The sequence below is a fragment of the Microcebus murinus genome, chromosome 14 (genome assembly GCF_040939455.1).
Source record: "Microcebus murinus isolate Inina chromosome 14, M.murinus_Inina_mat1.0, whole genome shotgun sequence".
NCBI lineage: Eukaryota > Metazoa > Chordata > Mammalia > Primates > Cheirogaleidae > Microcebus > Microcebus murinus.
In genome coordinates, this window is record NC_134117.1 from 5,743,588 (window position 1) to 5,768,937 (window position 25,350).

The 25,350-nt window shown below is 45.8% G+C and overlaps 1 protein-coding gene across 4 annotated transcripts; it reads left to right on the forward strand.

Annotated features, from left to right (window-relative positions):
• The first annotated feature begins 100 nt into the window (after positions 1-100).
• On the forward strand, positions 101-23,545 carry UROS (uroporphyrinogen III synthase). Of its 4 annotated transcripts, none has more exons than XM_076009714.1 (12): positions 101-336; positions 2,145-2,272; positions 7,367-7,455; positions 7,645-7,728; positions 8,752-8,848; positions 9,807-9,944; positions 11,382-11,456; positions 16,787-16,861; positions 20,077-20,157; positions 21,947-22,032; positions 22,393-22,491; positions 23,062-23,545. In XM_076009714.1, exons 2-12 carry the CDS (start codon positions 2,263-2,265, stop codon positions 23,197-23,199), a joined length of 972 nt encoding a protein of 323 aa, XP_075865829.1. In that variant the 5' UTR covers positions 101-336; positions 2,145-2,262; the 3' UTR covers positions 23,200-23,545. The 4 variants fall into 4 exon arrangements, with proteins under 4 accessions (XP_075865829.1, XP_012636821.2, XP_075865830.1 ...); XM_076009715.1 differs by lacking the exon at positions 101-336 and adding an exon at positions 476-609; XM_012781367.3 differs by lacking the exon at positions 9,807-9,944.
• The last annotated feature ends 1,805 nt before the right edge of the window (positions 23,546-25,350 follow it).

The following is a 25,350-nucleotide window of genomic DNA, read 5'->3' on the forward strand; positions in this document are numbered from 1 at the left end:
TTTCTCCCTCCGTTCTGCTTCACCTCTTCCAAGGCTGTCCCTCCCCTTCGCGCAGTGGTTCGACCCATCTGGCTTAGTCGCCCAGGGCCTCGATGTCTGTGCGCATGCGCGAGCGCCCAGGCGGGAGCTGCTCGGGCCCCTGCAACCCATGGGTCGGGGTGCTGGGCTTCCCGGGCCTGGCGCGGGGAGGGGACTGTGCGCTCTGTTGGCATTTGTCCTGCAGCCTCTTTGCTGGGACTGCGAGATACCGCTCCCCGCCTGGGCGCCTGCAGTGTGCCAGGCGCCGTGCTGGGCACGGTCCCATCTCCGCCCCTTCGGCCCTCACCAGCCAGTGAGGTAGGTGCCGCTGCCCCGGTACCAGGGAAGACACTGGCGCCCGCGGGCGTGCAGGGGCCTGCCCGGGTTTCCTAGCGATATGTGACAAGTTGGGACTGGACCCGGAGGCCACTGGTCTGGCCTTCACCGGAAGGTCAGCGGACACGTGCAGATAACCCCACGCGTGCAGATAACCCCCCTTCAGACTCGACCCCGCCCGCGGTGTGCTCCCAAAACAGCCGAGGGCACAGGCTAGTCAGTGATGGAAGGAATCCCATCCGAATCCTTGCCCAGGTAACCCTCTGATCCAAAATTTGTTTGGGTTTTTTGTTTTTGTTTTGGAGCCGGGTCTTGCGCTGTCGCCCAGGCCACAGTGTAGTGGCAGATCGGACCTCACCGCAGCCTAGGACTGCTGGGCTCAAGCGACCCTCCCACCTCAGCCTCCGGAGTCACTGGGATTGCAGCTGTGAGCCACCACCGCAGCTGGCCTAAAAAGCTTTTTAAAGCTGGTTTCACAACCTTAAATGCTTCAGGGCCATTGGGGTTATCCAAATTAAAGACCTGATCCTATTTGACAGAATAGAGTGGACAGGCCTGTGACAAACTAGAGTGTGTACATGCCTCAGCTGCCACCAGCTGTGACCAAGTGGAAATACTGGCCCAGTGTTGTCAGATCTTTCCACTTTAGGAGGAACTGGAGTTCTGGATTTTTACATGAAATATCTTGATTTTTAAAATCTGTGCCAAATGAAATGCATTTACCAGTCAGGTTTATTCTACAGGTTACCAATTTTCAGCCTGCTGTAAAGACTTATTTGGAAGGAAAATCATTGATCAGAAGACATCAGTTTTCTGGGAATGAGATCTATGGTTCAACATTTTTTTCTCTGTGCAGTAAAGGGAGTGGATTGGATATGTTGTATTATAAAAATGGAATGAGCTGCCCCTAGTAGTGAGGTGGCATCACTGAAGAGGTTTAAACAGCAGCGTGATAACATCATACGAATTCATAATCCTTCAGCAGGAGAATATAGAGTCAGGATACTGTAAAGGGCCCTATTAGTCCAGAGCCCCCATGATTGTGTTCTATGATTTCCATCTTTCCTGAGAGTCTCCTGTCTACCAGGCCACATCATGGATATTAATATACTTACTGAAAAGGTAGAAATTTACTAGGTGTGTGTCACCACAGGTAGAGAAAGAATTTTCACACCTTGTTTAGGATTAAAGGAAGTACAAAGTTTATTTTCCTGGGAAAGAAAGTAAGAAAGAGAGAAGGAGGGAATGGCCACAGAGGAAGGAAAGGAAGTGCCAGGCAGTGAGGCCAATGCCTTGGTGCTTTTAAAGGGTAAAAGGGGCTTTTTTTTTTTTTTTTTTTGAGACAGTCTAGCTTTGTTGCCCAGGCTGGTGTGAGTGCTGTGGCGTCAGCCTAGCTCACAGCAACCTCAAACTCCTGGGCTCAAGCAATCCTACTGCCTCAGCCTCCCTAGTAGCTGGGACTACAGGCGTGTGCCACCATGCCCGGCTAATTTTTTCTATATATATTCGTTGGCCAATTAATTTCTTTCTATTTATAGTAGAGACAGGGTCTTGCTCTTGCTCAGGCTGGTTTCGAACTCCTGACCTTGAGCAATCCGCCTGCCTTGGCTCCCAGAGAGCTAGGATTACAGGCGTGAGCCACTGCGCCTGGCTGGTAAAAGGGGCTTTTCCCCCTCCACTTCAGCAAACTGATAACAAAAGCAGCAGCAAAGCTGCTCTAGGTGTTCTTTATTTTTTTCTTTTCTCTGTGGCTGGGTTATCTGAGTCCTTAAAATCTGGTTTTTTGGCAGGTACTGAGGCAGAGTGCTGGAGCAGGGAGTTTGCATCTCTACTGTCTGCTTAGGGCTCTTCAAGGCTGAGAAAGAACATGGGGGTCTGTATCCCAGAGCCTGTATCCATGGCACAGACATGGTGGGTGGTGAGTGGAGCTCTGGATTGCCTGCTTCCAACAAAATCATGCTTGGCTCTTTCATCCCCACACTTGTTGCTTGCTTTGTGTGCCACAAAAGGATCTATGCCTTAGCAGAAAATCCATTTTACCTACCACTCAGTGGCATATAAGATTCCTGGAGCCCTCAAATTACAAAGTGTGTTAGTTAGAATTCAACCAGAGAAACAGAACCAGTAAGAGTTATATTTGGAAATTTACTTTGAGGAATTGGCTTGAGCAACTGTGGGTGCTGGCAAGGCAAGTGTGAATCTACGTTGTAAGCCAATAAGGAGGGTGGGCCCACAGGAAGGGCACACTGGGGTTCAGCAGAGGCTGAAGCTTCATCCACAGATAAAATTGCCTCTTCCTCAGGGAAGCCTCAGTTCTGCTCTTATTAAACCTTTTGAACTGACTGAATCAGGCCCACCCAGGTTACCTAGGATAATCTCCCCTAAAGCCAGTTGATGGCAGACTTTATTGTAACTCCAGGATACTTCCCAGCAACATCTAGATTAGTGTTTATAAAAATTAGGAAGCCTAGTCAAGGTGACACAAAAGTGACCATTGCAGAAGGGTAGGCTCCTAATATCTGTATGAGACACATTTTGAATAGTTTCAGGAAATGATAGGAACCATACTGACCATTTCCCCAAATCCCCAATCTCTCTAGCTAACACCTCAACAGGAGCAATAATTAGAACTTAATTTCATAATTATTATTTATTCACCCAAGTTTTATTGCTTAGATACAAAATAGTTGATTTTGAGCCAAATTTTTCTATAATGTTCCATAGATAATATAATATTCCAGAAATATATTCAGGAATAACTTATAAGTAATGGAGTTGACACATTTCTGCTTTAAGCAGGGTATTCTGTTGACTCCTATCAACCACTGCAGAAAAAAGAGATTAGAGCAGAACTAAATGAAATCAATAACAATACTATACGGAAGATTAATAAAACAAAAAGCTAGTTATTTGAAAAGATAAACAAAATTTCCAGGCTTCTTGCTAGATTAACCAGAAGCAGGAAAGAAAGTACTCTAATAAACTCAATCAGGAATGAAAAAGGAGAAATTACAGCTGATAACACAGAAATACAAAATATCATCTATGAATACTCTAAAAATCTCTACACATGTAAACTTGAAAACGTGGAGGAAATGGACAAATTCTTAAGAGCACACCGCCTCCCTAGGCTCAATAAGAAAGAAATTGAATTCCTGAACAGACCAATATTAAGTACCAAAATGGAAGCAGCAATAAAAACTTTCCTAAAAAAAAAAAAAAAAAAATCCTAGACCAGATGGTTTCACACCCAAATTTTACCAGACCTACAAAGAAAAACTGGTGCCTATCCTGCAGAAATGATTCCACAACACCAAGAAGAAAGGAATCTTCCCCAACATGTTTCACAAAGCCAACATCACCCTGATACCTCAGCCAGCACCATACTGAATGGGGAAAAATTGAAAGCATTTCTGCTTAGAACTAGAACCAGACAGGAATCAACAATAACAACAAAAAATAAAACTACAGGCCAATATCTCTTGTGAATATAGATGCAGAAATTCTCAATAAAAAACTAGCAAATTGAATTCAGGTGCTTATCAAAAAAATAATGTATCACAACCAAGTGGGCGTCATCCCAGAGATGCAGGGATGCTTCAACATATGCAAATCTATAAATGTAATTTACCATATAAATGGAAGTAAAAACAAAGACCAGTATGATCCTCTCAATAGATGCAAAAAAAGCATTCAACAAAATTCAGCACCCTTTTATGATAACACTTAATAAAATACGCATAAATGGGACTTACTTCAAAATTATAAAAGCCACACTTGCCAGACCCTCAGCCAGTATCATACTGAAAGGGGAAAAATTGAAAGCATTCCTACTTAGAACTAGACCCAGACAAGGTTGCCTTCTATCACCACTTCTATTCAACATAGTGCTGGAAGTCCTAGCCAGAGCAATCAGATAAGAGAAGGAAATCAAGGGCATCTAAATGAGGAAAGAAGAGGTCAAACTTTCACTCTTTGTTGATGATATGATCTTATATCTAGAAAACCACAAAGATTCTGCCATGAGACTACAGGAATGGATAAACAAATTCAGCCAAGTCTCAGGTTACAAAATCAACATACACAAATCAGTAGCATTCCCATATGCCAACAATAGTCAAAGTGAGAACCAAATCAAAGACTCAATACCTTTCACAATAGCAACAAAGAAAATAAAATACCTAGGAATAAATTTAAGGAGATGAAAGACCTCTACAGGGAGAACTACAAAACACTGAGGAAGGCAATAGCAGAGGATGTAAATAGATGGAAAACCATACCATGCTCATGGATCGGTAGAATCAACATTGTTAAAATGTCTATACTATCCAAAGTGATCTACAGAGTCAATGCAATCCTTATTAAAATACCAACATCATTTTTCACAGATCTAGCAAAAATAATTCTACACTTCATACAGAACCAGAGAAGACCCCATATAGCCAAAGCAACCTTCAGCAAAAAGAACAAATTGGGAGCCATCAATTTACTGGACTTCAAGCTATACTACGAGGCTATAGCAACCAAAATGGCATGGTATTGGCACAAGAACAGAGACATAGACCAGTGGAACAGAACTGAGTACCCAGATATAAAACCATCCTCCTATAGCCATCTGATCTTTGACAAAGCAGACTAAAACATACACTGGGGAAAAGAATCCATATTCAATAAATGGTGCTGGGAAATTGAATAGCCACATGCAGAAGACTGAAATAGGATCTGCACCTCTCACTTCTCACAAAAATCAACTCATGATGGATAACAGATTTAAACCTACGGCATGAAATCATAAGAATTCTAGAAGAAAATGTTGGAAAACTCTTACCGACATAGGTCTAGGCAAACAGTTTATGAAGAGGACCCCAAAAGCAATCACAGCAACAAGAAGAACAAAAATGGGACCTGATTAAATTAAAAAGCTCTGCACAGCCAAGGAAACTATCATTAGAGTAAATAGGCAACTTATAGAATGAGAGAAAATATTTGCATGCTACACATTCGATAAAGGGCTGATAACTAGAATCTGTATAGAACTCAGGAATGTCAACAAGAAAAAATCAAACAACCCTATTAAAAAGTGGGCAAAGGACATGAACAGAAACTTTTCAAAAGAAGTCAGACTAATGGCCAGCAAACATATGAAAGAGTGCTCAATATCTCTAATCATCAGGGAAATGCAAATCAAAACCACAATGAGATATGTCTTAACTCCAATGAGAATGGCTTTTATCAAAAAGTCCAAAAAAAACAAATGTTGTCATGGATGCGGAAAAATGGGAACACTCACACACTACTGGTGGCACTGCAAATTAGTACAACCTCTATGGAAATTAATATGGAGATACCTCAAAGAACTGAAAGTAGAACTACCCTTTGATCCAGCACTTCCACTAGTGGGTATCTACCCAAAGGAAAAAAAGACATTCTATAAAAAAGACATCTGCACTTGGAAGTTCATAGCAGCACAACTCGCAACTGCAAAGATGTGGAAACAACCCAAGTGCCAATCAATACATGAGTAGACTAATAAAATGTGGTATATGTATACCATGGAGTACTCCTCAGCCACAAAAAACAATGGTGAACTTGTATTATCCTGGATGGAGCTGAAGCCCATTCTTGTAAGTGAAGTATCACAAGAATGGAAAAACAAGTGCCACATGTACTCACCATTAAATTGATACGGTGATCGATACCTATGTGCACATACGGAAGTAACATTCATAGGGCATTGGGCAGGTGGGAGGGGGGAGAAGGTGAATTCACACCTAATGGGTACAGTGTGAGATGTCTGGGGTTTAGGCACACTTGTAGCTCCAATTTGGGTGGTGCAAAACAATATATGTAGCCAAAGCATTTGTACCCCTGTAATCTTCTGAAATTTTTTAAAAGGACATTAAAAGTAAAAAGCCACTGCATAGTATTTATTAAGTAACTAACTGGTGGGTCTGATGCCATTTATGGGATGATAATCTGCATCTCAAGCAGATTTATTCTGCAGTTCCTCAGCAGGATTTATTTTGAGGCCTTTGGGATGATTATAATGTGCCTTTCCCCCTTGATAAAAAGAGTTTTATAATGTTCATTGTAAAAAAAAAATTGTATAATACTGAAAGAGGTAAAGAAGAAGATAACAATCCTAAGCTACCACTCAATTACTAATATTTTGATACATATCCTTTTGTGTATTTATAATCTATAAAATCATACTACTTAATGTAATTCTGAATCCTGTTTTTTTACTTAAGATTATTTTGTGATTAAATAATCCATGTAATTATTTGTGAATATTTTAATGATTCCATATAACTGTACCATGATTTATTTAACCATTCCCTCATTGTTGAACATTTACATTATTTCCAATCATTTATAATCCTAAAGAATGCCAGAGCGAACATCTTTATGTTAAATCTTTGTACATATTTATGAGTGTTACCTTAGTATGTGTTCTTAGAAGTGAAATTATAGGAAGGAAGTATGAAGTGTATAAGGCTTTTGATACACGTTGATAAGTTGTTTTCCAGGTTTTTGGATTACCTGGTGATACTTGACAACATTTAGAAAACATCATTTGAGAAATGGCATAGTCAATATAATTATTTCCTAAAGTCTTATGAGCTACTTAGCATATTTATCTTGAAATGGAAATAATTATTTGTCTCTTTAAAATATAAGATACCCATTTCTCTATTTGTTGTTGACACAACCCAGAATTTGCACCTGTTCTTTTCTCTAAGCCACAAATGTGTAGGACACTTGACTTTCGCTAGTGGCTTTCATCTGCCTCCCCAAGTGATATCAACTGCTACCATGCTCTCCCTTGGCCTTATCAGTGACAAGGGTCTTCAGAAAGAACAAGCCCATTAGTGCTGAGTCATGGTGTGGGAGGGATAGGTCTCTTCAGCTAGCAATTAGTTACCTTCTTCTTGTGCTCCGTCCCCATCCAACATTGCTTAGGAAGAGTCTTTGAGATCTAATTAAGATCCGTTTCCTTGCCCTGTCACAGTGCCCTATAAGGACCACCAGGCAACAATGAAGGTTCTTTTACTAAAAGATGCTAAAGAAGATGATGGTGGCCAGGATCCATATGTCAGGGTAAGTGGCCTGAGACTCCTCGTCCCGTAAAACACAGCGTCCTTACTAATGGAGTCAAGGGGGGCTGGAGCTGGCAGGGGAGGGTTCTGTGAAAACTCAGAGGAACTGACACAGGATCAATTGTGATATCATGACCTTTATTTTCAAAACAGCCCTGGCCAATCCAGAACTATATTCTTTCGTTTTCAGGAATTAGGATTATATGGACTTGAAGCCACTTTGATTCCTGTTTTATCATTTGAGTTTTTGTCTCTTCCCAGTTTCTCTGAGAAGGTAAGGCCTGTCTGAGCACCAGGTTAGTGTTTGGATTCTTGCCAGCCCAAGCCAAAATGACTATTTTACTACCCCGTCAATTTTTTTTAAAACCAAACTTTAAAACAAAGGCAGCAGAACCTTACCTGGCTCCAGGAGACTGCTGCTGCTGTTATTCTTTGGCTGAGCTTCTACCAACTCTTCCAGAAAGCCACCCAGACCTGGAGATCAGGGCCCAGAAGAGCAGGTCATGGTGAGAGCACCAAACCTGCATTGCTTTCAACAGTCCTAGAACCCTTTCATTCATACTCTCATTTAATTTAGCCCTACCCCCAACCTCTGCAAAGCAGGCCATACAGGTAGGTGTGCTTTTCCCATGTTAGGCACTGGGGCCCCAGGTTAGGCAACTTAGCCGGGGCCTCCAGCAAGTGAGAGACAGGGCTGATATTCAAACCCAGAGCTTCTGCCCACAGCTTCAGTTATGCTTCCTGTGTAAGGGTGACAGATATTGCAGGAGACAAGCCCAGTAAAGCCTTCCAAATGTTTCATAGTAAAGATTCAGTGCCCACAGCTTCAGTGACGTCGGATGTATACAACAGCCCAGTGCCTGGCTCAGAATAAATAAATGTTCAGTAGGTAACATCACCATTATTATCTTTGAAAATCAGGGCTTCAGTATGGATATCACCTCCTGAATAGTCATGTTATTAAATATGCAGGTCAAGTCTGCCCTCCTGCCTGCACGCCACCCAGTCCCAGGCTGAGCCAGGCTTGCCCTCTTGGCTGCAGTGACACTACCCCATTTCTGTCTCCCCTAGACTGTGAGCTTCCTAAGGGAAATGCTATGAATAATGAATTCACCTGTGTATCCTAAAAAGCCTAGAATAAATAATTCCAGCACTCAATAAGTGTTGGGTGGATGGGTGGAAGGAATTCGTTTGCCTTTGACTTTTGTGAAGCATTTGGAATTATGGGTCATAGCTTCTTGGGAGATGTTGAACTTGGCCATCATATAAAATACCTTTATTGCTTTTTGGTGTGCAGCTGTCTCATCCTGAAGGTTACGGGGGACTCATTTTTACCAGCCCCAGAGCAGTGGAAGCAGTGGAGTTGTGTTTGGAGAAAGACAATAAAACAGAAGGTGAGGGCAGGTCTGCTGTGAATCCCATTAGACTTGTATCTACTCTTATTTTTCCTGCTGGGAGACTAGATTCTAGAAACAGCTACATTTCTAACAGGAGTAGGTGCTTAGTGATGTCAGCTCACAGACACTTTTTTGGGAACCAGGTGACGGGGCTGTCTCCTAAAGTCCCAGACATATGTCACTGAGGGAGAATCTTAAATGTTCACCTGCTGGACATTCATATCTCCCCTTAGAATATATCAGGCACCTCTTCCTCTGAAAATAGGATAAATACCAGTTTTATCAAAGGGATGATGAGGAAATACAACAATATATGAAAATGATCAATGCCATGGCTGGTGTTTAGAGATGTAGTCATCTCTTTGACCCTTCGTCCCACCTCCTTCCTTCTCCATCAAAACAGTATGAAAATGGCACTGCCCATTGACAGGACCCCGGGTTTCAGTCTGAACAAGCCCCTTCTTAGTAAATGCGATTGAACAGCTTACTAGCTAACATTTATGGAGTGCCTGTGTATGTCAGACTCTGTGTTAAATCCTTCCCATTTATTACCTCATTTAACCCTGTATAAAAATCCAGAGGCCCACAGTACTATGATCTCATACTACCGTTGAGAAAACGGAGGCTGGGAAGAGTAAGCACTTGTCCAAGGCCACAGAACCAGTGAGTGCAGAGCCAGGCTTCAAACCCCGGCCGGCTGCCTGCAGAGTTATACTCACACGCAGAGGCAGCAGGGAGAGGGGCTGCCAGAGAGCTGTGGGGAGAGTTAGTCTTGGGCTCGTGCAGCCACTCTGACCCGGGCAAGTTCCTTGACCTCTCTGCACATCAGTTTCCTTGTCTTTAAAGTGGACATAATAACATCTGCAATTATTACTTCTACTGTTAGCTAAGTGGAACTTATTGAGTGCCCACTCTGTGCCAGACACTGTCCTGAATGCTTTATCCTGTGAGGTAGGTACGATTAGCACTTCCGCTTGGCAGATGAGGGCCCGAAGAAGAGAGGGTATGGAACTTTCCAAGACCACACAGTCTGTAAGTCGCAGATTCACGATTCAAGCATCTGGGACGTTACCTGGAGCAGAGTGGGCACCGAGTAAGTGACGGTGGCGAATAGTTATTATTCTCTCTCTTCATATTTAACGAGGCTTTACATCATAGCCTAAACATATCACCTTCTTGGTGATGTCATGTACACATTCACTGTCTGTTGAAGAGAAAGTCTGATATTTTTCTTAGGAATGAGGACCCTAAGAAACTCGGAGCTGGAAGTGCTGTTGATTCCAAAGCAGGGAAGCATGTGTACTTCTCCCTGGTGGTGCTTCGGGGTGCTTTGTCTCACCATTGTACTTTTCCTTTTGTGTGCGCTTTGAGGATGAAGATAATGAAAAAGAGGAAAACTCCAGAATGGTCACTGAAACTTTTTACAGTGCTTTTTAGTTTAAAAATCATTTTCCATGTGTTTTCTGATTGTGATTCTCATGACAACCATATGGGATAGGCAGTAGGAGCATAGTGGATCCCAGTTACCTTGATGCAGAAACAGATGAGACGAGCTGGGCTGCCTGACTTGCAGGGCACACACGAGGAGCCACGGGGCAGAGCTGGCTCCACAGCCTTGTGACCCACCCGGCACCCACTCCAGTCATTCTGCCTCGAGGCTGGGAAAAGGGTTTATTCACAGGCTATGGGTAATTGTTTAATAAATATTTGTGGAGTAAGAAAGAAAGTGAAACTCAATCTTTGGTAACTGTTTAAAAGGGAGTTTCCCTATGAGTGTAAAAGGTAGAGTAATACTATTGAATTTAAGGGAAAGTTACGTTCATAATCAGATTTTAGGAAAGAAGAATTGTTTCTCTGTGTTTTAAAAATGTATTGAATGCCCAGTGGCCTTGTGATATATATTTATACAATCCATTTTCTCTTTGATTTTTCTTCAATTCATATTTAAGGATTTTCTCTCTTTTTTTTGATCATAAAGTAGTAGTATTCTGTATTAAATTGTATTTGTTAATGAACCTGAAATTTATTATTTCTACTTTGACCTCATGGATAAATTAGCCCTCTCAATTGAGATTACGGTTTGTTAACTGCTTTCAGATTTACGTCCCAATTAAAACCAATTGTATTTCTTTATTAGACACATTTTTCAATGATCAGTGACTTTTCTTTAAAAAGTCCAGATTTAAAAATTTTAATGCCATGATGCAAATTAATTCTTCAAGTTATGTTAGTTTTTTAGTACACATTAAAAATGCCGCTAGTACATATTAAAAATTTTACACAGTACCAGCTGTGGAAATGAGTTAATATTTCCAACAAGGCATACTGAAACATTTACCAAAGAGATTTTTTTAAATTTGCCTGCAAAATATGAACAATATGAAAGTGGAATTTTAGTTTGAGATGTTGTTCTTTACATTTGGTTATTAATAATTTGCTTTGCTTTCTTAGGACGAACAAGCAACCTTCGACAACAGTCCAAGTGGCCACTTTGGTATTTGCAACTCTCATATATTTTCATGTTTTGCAGTCTGGGAAAAGTCTCTGAAAGAAAAATGGAATGCTAAGTCAGTGTATGTTGTTGGAAATGCTACTGCTTCTCTAGGTAAGGAATCAAGGTAAAAAAAAAAACAAAACACCAAAAAATGGTGTTCTTTTGCTTCTTTTAAACACTTTAATTCAGTATAAAAATATTTTTTGCTTATTAAATTTGTAAAAGTTAATTAAAATATAATTGATAAGAGTGCAGTGAAACAAATATATTCAAACAATGCCAAATGGTATTACAAATTGGTTTACATCTTTTGAGAAATGCTTGGTCAGTGTATATTCAAAAGCTTTATTAAAATGTTTGTACCTTTTGGCTCACTAATCCCATTGTTAATATTCTTAATGCCACTGGATTATACACTTAAGTGATTAAAATGGTAAAGTTTTATGTTATATATTTTATTATAATTTTAAAAAGCCTAAATCTCCATATAGTGCTATTATAGTTTTTATAGCTTCTTAATATTTTCTACATTTTTCCAAATAGTCTTGAATTTATATATTCTTTTTTAAGCATAAAATGTGAATAATGAATCATTAAAAATTAACATTATAAATACTTAAAACAATGCTTAGCAACTGTGAATAAATTAACCTGTAAGTTTGTTTCAAAATGGTTCAACTTGTCCAAATGAATTTCAAAATATTGAATTTCACTCAAGTACTATGAGTGAAAATAGTTAAAAAATTAAAAGAACATTTTGCAGAGAACAAAATGAAGTTGGGGATCAGTTGGGAGTTGCAAGGCCGATTGAAGGGTGATGCCTGGCTCTTCTGCACAGCATGACTGTCACCACAAGCTCAGCAGGTCGGCCAGGGAGAGGGGGTCAGTGGCTTGTTTGCCAAGGGAACCACCTCCACTCCTGCACATCTCCCCCTAAAAGTGAGAATTTGCTTGTACTTTCCTTTACTATTTCTTTTTTCTGAATGAGAACAGGAAAGAATATAGGCAATTTCTGACTAACATACCAAAAATTTGACTATCAAATATATAGTCCATTTGTAAATTTTCCTAGCTTTCACATATTAGCTGATAAAAGATCATCTTGAGCTATCACACACCCTTCAGTTTGATTTCAGCAGCATCCCTCTGCAATTTGCTGTCCCTGTTCTGTCAAATGAGAAGAAAACTAGAAAAAAGACGGCGGTGATACCATTATGGGAATCTATGTCTTGAAACTCAGAAGAGTAGCTGGGAGTGGGGCATCATCAAGGCAGCACAAGCACAGAGCTCTGGTCTCAGTTGGGCACTCGCTGGACTCTGGCTGGTTCCTGTTTATTCGGTTGTGAAGGGAAAGGACATGTTCTGAATGCTGGGAACGTATTATCAAAGGAGAGATGAAATCAGGAATTTCACAACTTTTAAAAATCTCTTTTAGAGGAAACCACATTCTTCCTTAACATGAAAGTCAGTTACCCAACTTCGAACATTCTGTTAGTTCGCCTTTTCAGACACAGTGTGCAAACGAGTTCCCTGTAGTGGGCACAGAGAGGAGGCGTTGCCCGAACTCGAACTACCTGAGGTTTCTATTCATCCAGAGTCTCAGCAAGAGCCGGAGAATTAGAGGGAGTTGAGCACCAGCAGGTGGGAGGAGACCAGGCCCGGTGCATTAGTCATCTTTTGCTGTATAACAAATTACCCCAAAACTTAGTAACTAGAAAGAAGCATTTATTATCTCACTGTTTCTATAGGCCAGAAATCTGGGCATGGCTTATTTGGGTTCTTCTAGCTCAGGGCTGTCACCAGGCTACAATCAAGCTGGTGGCTGCTGCTGTACACATCCTGAGGCTTGACTCGGGGAGGGTCCGATTCCAGAATCTCTCACTTGGCTGTCAGCAGGCCTCAGAAGATCTGTTTCTTAGCTCACTCGCATGGCCTCTGGACGGGGCTACCTGAGTCTGGCAGCTGGCGTCCCCTGTCACGAGGTTATCCGAGAGAGAGAGAGTGAAAAGAGAGCACCCGTGACAGAAGCCACAGTCTTTTTATAACCTAATCTCAGAAGTGACATCCCATCACTTCTGCCATCTTCCTTTAATTTGAATCTCATCAGTCAGTCCAGCCCACGTGTGGGTGGGGGATGGCACAGGGACATGGCTCTCAGGGTCACTGGGTCACCCAGGAGCCCACTGGCCAAGAGCCTGCCTGGCTTCTCAGAGCCTGTGGACCAGGTCAGGAGAAGCAAAGAGAAGCAAAGGTAGGCATTTTCCTCAAAGTAGAAATGAACAGGGTCCAGTGAACATCAAGAAGTCTCACTGTAGAAATCTACTTGGAGAAGATGTCTGTGTTTCTTCATAAATGGTGCTCCTAGACTTACAACTTTGCAGATATTATTGATGACTGATAGATGGAGAAAAGCACATACTGCAGTATTTGTACAGTAAGTCCTCAATGTGGCCGATAGGTTCTTGGAAACTGCCACTTTAGGTGAAATGACATAAAGAAACCAATTGTTTTTTCTCAACATTATAGTGAAAATACATTGAACAAGATGATATTGAGGACTTGCTGTCCACTCACTTAATGTGGCAGTTTCCAAGAACCTACTGACAATGTTAAATGAGGACTTACTATACAGGACTGCATGAAATCTCCTGAGAACATTATTCGGTTGGATAATTTCTGCATATTTTAATAAGATTTCAATCTGTGTTGAAGAAGCGGAGTGGGTTGGCCTGTGGGCTGATTCCTTGCAACTCGGCCGTTCCCCCCAGGGGAGCACCTTCCATTTGCTGCCCAAAGGTGAGGTGCTCACCTTCCCCCACTGATTGCAGGGCTGGACCTGGGAGCTATTTAGTGGCTACTGTTGCTTGGCCTTCTAAACCCAGCCCAGTGATCCCACGATAGCAGCATAACAATTAACAACTCAACCCAGAACACAGACTCTTTGTAAAGCAACTTCATTGTGAGGGATATATATTGCACTGCTGGAACTAATTGTCATCTACAGCGTTTGACTCCCTGCTAATATATCAGGCACTGTGCTCTGTAACTTTATGATTTCTCATTTTCATAAGGAAAGTTTTAATAAGCCCATTTTCCCAACGGAAAAACAAAAACTGAGCCTGAGAGAGAAGATGTGATCTGCCAGGGTCACACACTTAGTCAGTGGTACAGCCACTGCTCGAATCCACAATAGCATTTTCCCAAAGCCACCATGCCCCGCTGCATAAGCATGCAGACATTTTACCATTTTTAAAGCCGTATCTTTTTTATTTTTCTTTTTTTGAGACAGAGTCTCACTTTGTTACCGAGGCTAGAGTGAGTGCTGTGGCGTCAGCCTAGCTCACAGCAACCTCAAACTCCTGGGCTCAAGCAATCCTGCCTCAGCCTCGCGAGTAGCTGGGACCACAGGCATGCGCCACCATGCCCGGCTAATTTTCTCTATATATTAGTTGGCCAATTAATTTCTTTCTATTTATAGTAGAGACGGGGGTCTCACTCTTGCTCAGGCTGGTTTCGAACTCCTGACCTCGAGCAATCCGCCCGCCTCGGCCTCCCAGAGTGCCAGGATTACAGGCGTGAGCCACCGCGCCCAGCCATCTTTTTTATTTCACTGCCATGTTTTCCCATAAACTCTGGAAAGACTTTACAGAAATCATCTTATCTATAACCTTATTAATATCTTCATCTCATTTCTTGATTCTTACTGATTTACCTTTGCACTAAGGATTTATTTTACTTTCAGTTTTACCAAATGACACCTTTTCAACATAGACATCAGCAGGCAGAGGATTTCACTCCACAGGTTTACATAAGCCCAGCAAACTGGCTCCATTGTGGCAGTCAGTGTCTTACCCTCTCGAATGTGAAAAATACTGTATGGCAGGTTTGTCTGTGATTAGCTTGGTTTAACACCACTGTGGATAATTTGAAATTTCACTATCAGTCTTTACCTGAGGAAGGCCCTTAAGATGGGCTTGCCCAGGCTGGAGTGTTGGTTGATGTGCTTATACTGACTTGGAGCAGTCTCTCTGACCACAGGCAGGGGCTGAGACCTTGGACCAAACGTGTATTCCCCAGGGCCACATGTGTTTTGAGCACCTTCTGTGGGTTTCGGGGTGGACCAGATAGCCACAGGCAGTCAGGGTTGGCCCCAGCTCACCTGCCACAGCCTCAGCTGCCTCCTCTCAAGTGCAGCATAATTGTCTGCTCATGGGGTTGTAGCATAAGGATCAAATGAACAAGTGCCTATTTTGTGATCAGCAAAGCTGTATATTAAGTTAGTTCTTGGGTGTGGCTCCTGTTGTCTCATTACTTAGGAAAAGTGCATATTAATGCATACTAATGTCAATATTAATTACCTGCCTCACTGCAAGTTCTTATGTCTCTGTTCAGTTCCTGCAGGTTTTTCAGAGTTCTCTGGTGCATTTCACCCTTCTGAACTCAAAAACAGAGTAGGGGAAGCCCAGCCTGGGTTGGCACTGCAGCATGAGCGAGAGTTTAGTTCCTGAACAAAGTTTACAACTGCATGGGACATTTTTCTCTTTGACTCAGCACATTTTTGATGATATGTAAATTAAAAGCTGGTGGTATTTTTATTAAAGCTTTCATTTGTTACTAGCCGGCCTCTTGTGTGACTCCTAAGTGGAACTCCCACAACCCCTCTTTCCTCACAGAAGGCCCACATTCCTGTGAGCAGGTAGCAGTGCTAACTGAGCTGGCCCCTGGGCCCTTCCCTCATTAACACCCTCTGCGGAGTGGCCAAGTGTTCACTGTCTGGAAAAGTACAGGGGAGGCTGGGTCTGTCTGCTGCTTCCCCAGCTCATGCATAGGTGTCTCACGGAAGGGGCTGGTGTAGCCCTTCTCTGTAAATGGCATGCGTTTGTAATGCTGTGGGTCCCTGCTGGCGGATTGTTATGAAACCTTTCCTCCCTTCCTTCCATGTTAGTCTAGCCACATCAACCCATGACACCTTTCTGGATGTGGTCTGACCTCGTCTCCCTAACAAAATGAGGGCTCTCTACTGCAGACTCCTGCAAAAAGTAGATCCCATGTGCTCACTGTCTCCTGACTGTTAAGAAAACAGCCTTTACTGAGCTCTTAGATGGCATGCAATTTGCTGTCATTGTCTCACATGGCCCTTAAACCAGCCCCACATGGTTAGTGTTTTCCCCTCTTATAGATGAGCTACACAGAGCTCAGAGAAGCTAGCTAAGGCCTCACCCAAAGCCACAGGGATGGGGGGGGGGCAGGGACAAGACCCAGCATCTTCTCTCTGAATGGACACCTGAGATCTTTTGGCAGCACACCGGCTTTCAAGAGGAGACCTTTCTCTGTGTGCTTTGTAAAGTGTATGCCTGTGTATTTGCACATTAAAAAACCACAATGGAACAAAAGGACTTCAATAACTGGGTGAAGAAATACATTTCTTTGTTGTTTTCCAGTGAGTAAAATTGGCCTGGATACAGAAGGAGAAAACTGTGGAAATGCAGAAAAGCTTGCAGAATATATTTGTTCCAGTAAGTAGAAAAAGACCATCCTAAATGAAGCCCATTTATTTTTTGCTTATTGATCTCACAGCCACTACCCAGGGAAAAGAATATTTCCTTAGAGCATTCATGGTGGTGAGATTGATTGGAGAGCAGCATATAACACACTTCAGGACCATAACCTATCAGTGTGTGTGTGTGTGTGTGTGTGTGTGTGTGTGCTTGTTTGAGGCTTAGCCTGCCTCCTTCTAACCCCTGAAGAACTTGAGATAACTTGAATGTAACAGAAAACAAAATATTTGGAGATAAAAGCAGCGGAGAGCCCACCTGAAGTGATTCTACAGGGGGCAGAGGCAGGAAGTGCTGCTGGTTACTCTCCCCTTCTGCATGTTGTCTTTTCCCCTCTTCTTAGGAACTGCTTCCTTCTCTGAATTCCTTCCCCCAAAACTTGCTCCCTGGTAAAGAGCTGACTCACCTCATAAGGTCATCATTAAGCTACACATGGACTCGGACTTAAAACAGCTCTGGTTCTAGGGATGTTTGCATTTAAATGGGGACTGAGTCCTTATGGAATTTTAGGCTTCAGAATATATGGGCAAAGATTTTGGAGAGAGAGGGCTGGGAAGGCTGACCGAGTGCATGTGGGGCACCGGGCACATGTAGGGCAGTCCCACCTAGTCTAGGGTGCATCTCCCATCTTGTCTCCTCCCTATGTGTTCAGTCCAGCTGCAGGCACAGGCTCTTGCACTCTTGTCATTTGACCCTCCCTGCTATAGGTGTAATGTCATACATGAGAGAATGAAGCAGAATCATCTTGCGTTATATTAATGTTACTGAAGAGGAAATCAAGGCCTTGCTGGAGACCAAGGGCTGGCCAACCCCTGACCTCACTCATATCCAGGGGTACATGGAGCCTCCTGCAGATGCCTTGGTCTGCACTGCTGGAGGCCTGCCTGATCTCAGACCCCCTCTCTCTAACTGGGCTATACAGAAAGAGAGGGACCACTGCTAAATTTTCTCTGGAGTATCTTATAAGCCAGAACTGTGAGACATTTTCAAGCCAAAAACATGGTTCAGGAGACTGTAATTTGGGATAAAAGGTATTCACTGTTTGCTGCCAGTAAAGACTGTTGGCACCTTTCTTGTGTGGCCACCTGTGATTCGTGAGGTGAGGATGCATCTGACGGCAGATGTGCTCAGCCTGGCACCTGGGGATAGTGTCCTCAGAGGCAGACTAAAGAGGACCATTTGAACAGCTAAACATCCCCTTCAGCAAAAGCCTGATGGCCACCTGTTGCTTCCTGTGGAATGCTACAGACTATGGATTACTGAGGGCCCTTTTCTCTAGCATCAGCCTAGACATGGCAGTGATCCACTTTTGTGCAGTCAGGTGTTGAAACACAGCTGCCGTGAAGCCGCGGGCAGCTGCTCCAGCTGTCCAGGGCAGGTGAGCACTGGAGGGGCAGCTCTTGGCACGGCCCAGCTCCCGGCGTAATTTCCCGGGTCAGTGTGCGGGTTCACTCCAGGGGCTGCTGCTGCAGCGTGCAGGTGGTCCAGGACGACCCGGCTCCAGGCTTTTTGTTTCTAATGTTTCTGGGGAGTCATGATTACAGCATTAAAGGGTACCAAAGCTCTTTCTTTTATAAATGTAGCAATAAATGTAAATGGTAGGTCTTGACATTCCTCATGGGATTAAGTGCCAGGATTTACAAAAATGATTTTTGGTCCTGTGGGTGGGTGGACAATTAGCTCCTTCATGGACTAGGTGGCTTCCCCCTGTTTCCTGGGAGGAAGTTGAGCTGTAGCTGCAGTTGATGCATTTGTTCTGGAAGGAGACAGAAGAGAATGTCTGAGTCATTGCTCATTAGAAGGCCCAGAGCCATCAGGCTGGCGTCCTTGCTTTGCAGGCACAAGGCAGAAGAGATCAGTGTCACTTGTGAGCTATCACACTGGTATTTCAATTAACTGACTCAAGGCTTGGTTGGGAAGATATTAACATATTCTGCCCTTATCTGGGAGAATACTCGTCTGCATTCTTTGCAAAGCCTTTGTTATTTCCTCTAATTTATTACTGGCATATCTGTGGGTCCTAAAAAATCTTCCATTTGCAATTAGAATTTCCAAATAAAAATCCATGTTGACTGCTAATAAGGACCTTCACCTTGGTTTTACCAAGGCATTAATGATTTTTCTCCCCCAATAAACTTTGAAGCCTTATTTTAAAAGCTAAAAATCTACTTCCAATGCTTGTAGTAAACAGGCCGATGCATAGTTATTGCTTATTTATTTTATTACTATTTAACACTGATTGACTTTCTGACAGGTACTATTTAAGCGCTTAAAGCAGTTAACCCACTTACTCTGCGAACTCACTGTTCGGACAGATTCTCCTTTCCCAGGACATCTCCGTTAATGGCAAAGTGATTACCAGTTAAATGGTAAAAGGTAGAAGATAATATAACTTTTAAAAAGAGAAAGAGTCCAAGGCAGATAGGTTGTACTGCAATTTATTTGAAATGTCCTCCTGGACTTGGAAAGTTCCTGCAGCCAGGCAGACTTGCTGGGCTTCCATCAGTCCCCATCCTCTTAATTATCTGCAGTTAAGCGCCTACTGGCTGCAGGACTGATTCTCACAGTCCTGAGAGGGGGACAGACACACAAATATCCTTCAGTAAAATGACATTGTATCGTGCTCACCTAGGGTGACTATTTATGAGCCCCCTCCTCAGCTGCATGATACTCTCGTAGGGAATTCCTGCCTTTTTCCCGTTAAAGGATGGAGAACAGAGCCTTTGATCCCCACAGTTCACCGTTTCTGTGTCAGCTTTAACAGCTGCATTTGCCTATTTGGGTTGAAAATCAGTTAGCTTTAACTACTGCGTTGATCTGTTTCGGTTGAAGATAAATCCATAAGCATTAAGCTTATCCTCCAAAGGAATGGATTATTTGTCTTGATCTCTTGAGGAGAGTTAGCACTCAGAAATATCATTGCGGTAGATCTCCCCTCAGCAGCAGAGAAGGATTCAGTTGGGACATTTCAAGTTTCCTCCTTTGTGCTGATAGGCACTGCCTTTCCCATGGTGTCTGCCGAGCCCACTGGGCGTCTGTGGGCCCGGAGCCTGCACGGCCAGGTTGCCTGCTAGGCACAGGCGGTAGAGTGACACAGAAATGAGCACATGCCACTGCACACAGGTACCACCCTGAGTTGTCACAAAGATTCACAAAGTCTGGTTGTTCATTCACAGGGGAGCCATCAGCTCTGCCTCTTCTGTTTCCCTGTGGAACCCTCAAGAGAGAAGTCCTGCCGAAAATGCTCAAGGACAAAGGTGACTAGAATTTGTTGACTGCATCACTGGCCTCTTTGGGCTCTGCTGAGAGCCTTTGTGGTGAAGGAAGAGGGTAGCCCTGCAGAGCCCACACAAGCAGCCTGGGTTGGGTCGGATAGGCCAGGCCAAGGGACCGCAGGGACGTTCCTCACGTCAAGCACGGCGTGCGGTCTGCACTCGCCTCGCTTGCATCTGCTCTTCTCAGCCTGCTTGGCTGCCTTCACCAAGGGGATGGGGGACAGGAGAAGGTGTGGAGGTGGCCCCGGGGCAGATAACTGAGGTGACGAACCATAGCCTTGGTTCCACATGTAGAAGGGAGTCTACGGACGGAGCTGACCTTACAGCAGCGTGCAGCATCCTCCCGCTCCATCCGCTCCAGCTCTGGGAGCATCAGCCTGTGCCTCTGGAGCACGTCACCGTCATTGACTCGGGTGTCTTAGGGGTCACCTGCACTCCTCTTCCCGTCACATAGTTGGTCTGGGAGCAAGGCGTATTAGCAGTATGGAGTATCAACTTTAGGGTAAGAGAACAGATTTGAATTCTCCCTCTGCTGTGTATTAGCCGTGTGAACAGGGTAAGCGATGCCATCTCCCTGTGCATCAGTGTCCTCACCTGCGAAACGTGTGACCACAGGACCAAGCTCCCGGCTGCTCTGAGGTCGTGTGCGTAGTGTGATGCCCTGCCCTCCAAAAGCAAGCGCGTCATGGAACTGTGACCGTTACCTCTGGCAGCAGTCCCCGTGAACAGTGTGACCCAGGGTCATCTCAGACCTTGTAACTCTCCCCTCTTTCCCCCATCACATTAAAAGATATCTCTTGTACCCAGATTGTCATCTGTCTTCTAAATGCTACCAGGAATAAAGGTAGAGGACATTAGTTAATAAGATCAGCAAAATCATTAGCCTTTCTGGCACAGGAAACCACCAGGTGAAAATAAGAGCAAGTTTGGTCCCAGGTATCCTTAAATCATACACAAATCAGCAGTTTGATACTTCAGTTTCTTTCTTTAGGTTTTGGGGTATGAAATGGTGACAAATTGCTGCTTTATGCTGAAATTATCTTGATCTCTTCTGAGAGATTTTCTTTCCTATCCCATTTCATTTTCATAAGCCTGAAGTTTCACTACTTTTCAGTGTTTTTCACATACTGCATGGCTGCCCCAGTAAATCTGTAGTGACTTAAATGCGTGCTAGACCCGTCACCACCTCCCCTCTCGTCACCAGCCCTGAAAACCCCTGGGAGTGTTTAGCATCACTTTATGGCAGGGGAAGGAACGTGGGAATGTCCAGAGCCTGATCATTTCATCGACACGTGGGCACCCTGAGGCCCAGAGAGGGGCCCCATGACCACGTGGGGCACAGCTGGCAGCAGCTGGGCCTCCAGACTCCCGGCCTCCCAAGAGCTGCTCTTGGGTCTTGCTTCCTGGCATGTGAATCCTGAATGCGTAGGATTCGTGGAGTGACTAGGGACTGTCCCTGTGGACAAACCCACACGAACATGGGGAACAAAAGGCATTCATGGGTATGAAAGAGGCCATGGTTCCTGGTTCTTTGTCCTGCCTCGGCCACTCAGCCGCCTCGGTTGTGGGAGCCGCTCTGCAGCGTTCAGCAGTTTGCAGGGGGCTGTCCGAGGCCCCTTGCTCTGAGTCCGGCCTCTCGGTTTCTGAGCACAGCTGGTTCCAGGAGGGTCGTGCTGCTCTGGGAGGTTCCCCCGGCTGCGCTCCGTGGTGTCGGAGACCCCAGTGTATTCCCAGCGTGGTAACGTCTTTCCCTGGTTTTGACTGTGCACAGGGATCCCCCTGGAAAGCATCACTGTGTATCAGACGACTCCACACCCAGCAATCCAGGTGAACCTGCGCAGCTACTACGCCACGCAGGTACGTGGCGTTTCCAGGGAGCGCTGTGGCAGGAGGGCAGGTGGTGGAGGCACAGGGGGAGGGCATGAGCTCCCAGATGTCGGTGCTGTCCTCTGGCCAGGCGCACACAGACCTGGGAGCCAGCACGGCGACCAAGGAGCAGCGCCAGCCTTCTGGTCGCAGCCTGCTCCTTTCAGCAGTTCCTTGCCGAATTTCGCCTTGTTGGAGCAGAAAATGCCAGCATCAACCAGGAACCGCTCCTGTGGTAAAGCCACCGGGGCTGCCTGTGGCTTGAGTTGTTGATGCTGATGAAGCTAGAGGAATGTTCTGTCTCCCCAGCCTCAGGGCAAGGGACCGGATCTCGCTTTCTCTTCCCTGCAGGGTGTTCCAGCCAGCATCACGTTTTTCAGTCCTTCCGGCGTTACATACAGTCTCAAGCATATTCAAGAGTTATCTGGTGACAGCGTGGATCAAATTAAGGTAAGGTATTCAGTGGGGTTTTGTGTCACCTCATTTAATCCCATAGCAGCCCAGTGAAGGGTCCAGTATCCCTTTCTGTTTTATGGATAAAGAGATGGAGACCACTGTCCTGTGGGGCTGGGATTTGAACCCTGAACCCTCTGGCCCCAGAGCCCTTGTCTGCTTTTCTGAGGGATCCAGGCACCCCCTGCCACACCCTGCTCCCATGGACCCCATCCAGGGCCCCTTGAAACCCAAAGCAGAACTGTCTGCAGCTGGGGTGTGAGGAAGGGCCTTGCAGATGCAGCCAGCGATCCGGGACCTGGTACGTCCCTGGCTCCTCACCTGAGCCCTAGAAATGGCTGCTCTCACACAGGGTGGCAGGGAGTCTGTGATACGATCGTGGATGCAGAGGTATTTTGCAGATTGTGAAGCCGGCCCGAGTCAGGTGGCGCTATCATTTATGTAAACACGTCACATGAGGACTAAGGCCCCAGGGAAAGGCGGCTGACAGCCCTGCGTACGTCCAGCCGCCTGCCTCCCCAGCATGGCTGGTGCGCTGAGGCTCTGTTCTCTCTTCTCTCTTTACAGTTCGCAGCCATCGGTCCCACCACAGCGCGCGCACTGGCCGCCCAGGGCCTGCCTGTGAGCTGTACTGCGGAGAGCCCCACGCCGCGGGCCCTGGCCACTGGCGTCAGAGAGGCCCTGCAGCCCCGCGCCTGCTGCTGAGTCAGCCGCCCAGCAGCCTTGCCCGGGGCAGCCTTCCTGGGCTGGGCTCCTCCCCATGGGGCCAGGGCCACTTGCTGCTGCCTCTGCATGGGCCAGGCATCGGACTAGGGCTCTTGGGAGCTGCCACCACCAAACTCCTGCCTCAAGCCTGAGTGGAACCAGCTGAGGACCAGGGGCCAGGGCCTGGCCTGGGGCTGGCATCAGGCCTGCATGCATGTGACTGCCCTCCACAGAAGCCAATTTGGACCCTAGCCCAGACACACGCCAGCCCAGGCCCTGCGAGAGCTTTCTGTGCCCAGCAGGAAGGAAATCAAATAAACCGCGCTGGCTACTCGTGATCACTAAATGTGTTTGTTACTCACTGTGTGTCATTTTCAGTGCAAAGCTGTGCTCAAGGAGGAAACAGATACGCTCACCTCTGGTAACCGACCAACCTGGTACGAATGATAAAAGTTGCTATGTCTGACGCTGGTTTATTCATGCTATAAAAAGGACTTTCGAGTTCCTGCTTGTGAGCTATGGACAATTGTAATTCAAATGCAGAGAGACTGCTTTCCTTCAGAAATACACGGCTGCACTGGGTAGCCAGACCATCTTCTCCTCCTGGCGTTGGAGGGGCAGGGAGGGGGTATCTCCTCAGAAGAGGTTCATCTGCAAACACACTGCCCTGCAGAAAGTCTTTGCCAAAACATCTGTCCCCAAGCTTTATTCCCACTTTTTAAATCTTGGCCTGGAATTTAAGCTGGGTTGAATGAAACTTGGGTTTGTCTCTTAGCAGCATGTGGGCTAGTGGTGGGGAACATCCCTGTGCCACCCACACCTCCGGCTCCCTGGCAGGTCAGGCTGGGAGGCGCTTTGCGTAGAGCAGCTGCCTGTGCCGCAGCTCTGTGCGCGGCACTCTCCGTGTCCGAGCGCATTCCTCAGGACCCCGGGGGTGGACGTGACCATTGTTCCCATTTTTCTGGTGAAGAAATAGGCTTAAGAGGTAAAAGGACTTCTCGGGGTCACACAGCTAGTGAGTGACAGAACCAGGACAGAATTAAACTGAATTAAAGGTTGCATGGGGCAACCACTCGTCCCAGGGTGCTTAAGTAAAGCAAAAGACACAGCACTGGGTCTGACCGGTCTGACCTTGGTCGCCACCGGCCCCCCAGGTGCAGGCCATGGCATTTGCCATCCTACCCAGAGGCTTAACTTCTCACACCTAAGTGAGCTGGGAGAAGTGGCGGGAATCCCTGTCTTATTTCACCCACTGTGTGGGCAATTGCTCCCCTCTCCAAGGAAGCTGAAAACCATTTTGAAAAGAGCTCAAGTGAATTATCCTGACCGACAGCCTCCCTGTCAGCTCCCCCAGGATTTTCACACAGCTCAGCTGTGCCAGGGTCCCCGAGGCCCACCTCACCATCCCCCATCACTGGCAGTGACTGAGGGAGCACCCTGAGAGTCCCCCGCTCAGGCAAGAGGAGATCAGTCCAGCCCGGCCTCTGCACGGGCACCAGGCAGAGTCACTCGGGCGGCCCGTCCCGCAGCCTTCAGCCTACGGGGCCCAGGACAGAGCGGGCGGCCAAGGTGCTGATTCGCACACCAGATAGGAAGCTCAGCAAGGTCCAGTGACAGCCGAGCAGCGCTGACACACAGCCCCAGGCAGAGAACATTCTACCCATGAGCTCACGAACCCAAGCCGGAAGGAAGAGCAATAAGGCTGTAACTCTGCTGCCTTTCGCCCTGTCAAAGCTCCCGCTCTGCCTGCCCTCACCCCGCTGTGGCCACAGCAGCCAGGAAGGGCCTGCTCAGGCAGACAGCCCGGGTGTCCCGTTTGAGGAGGGCCAGTCCCTTTGCCCACCTGACTCCCTGGAACGACCTGGACGCTCTGCAGTAGCGGCACAGCAGGACAGCCACCGGCAGGAGCACCGTCAGGACACCGCCACCGATGAGGAAGAGAATTTTCGCCCGGAGGTCAAAAGCCTTGGCTGTGCCGACGCAGAGAAGCGCGGGCCCGCAGTGAGCGTGGCCCCGTCCCCACGCAGCCAGGAGGCAAGCTGGGCGTGCGCCCCTCCGTGGAGGAAGGACGCACCCAGACACAGATCCTCACGTGTGTAAAACACCAGGGAGTCTCCCGGGGGGCCTAGACGCCTGAGCCGGCCCGGAGGC

Excerpts from the sequence above, each read along its gene's own strand:
- UROS (XM_076009714.1), top strand. Across the intron at positions 7,729-8,751 it reads TTCCCAGTTTCTCTGAGAAG|CTGTCTCATCCTGAAGGTTA; the intron begins GTAAGGCCTGTC and ends TTTGGTGTGCAG. Across the intron at positions 9,945-11,381 it reads TGGAGCAGAGTGGGCACCGA|TCTGGGAAAAGTCTCTGAAA; the intron begins GTAAGTGACGGT and ends CATGTTTTGCAG.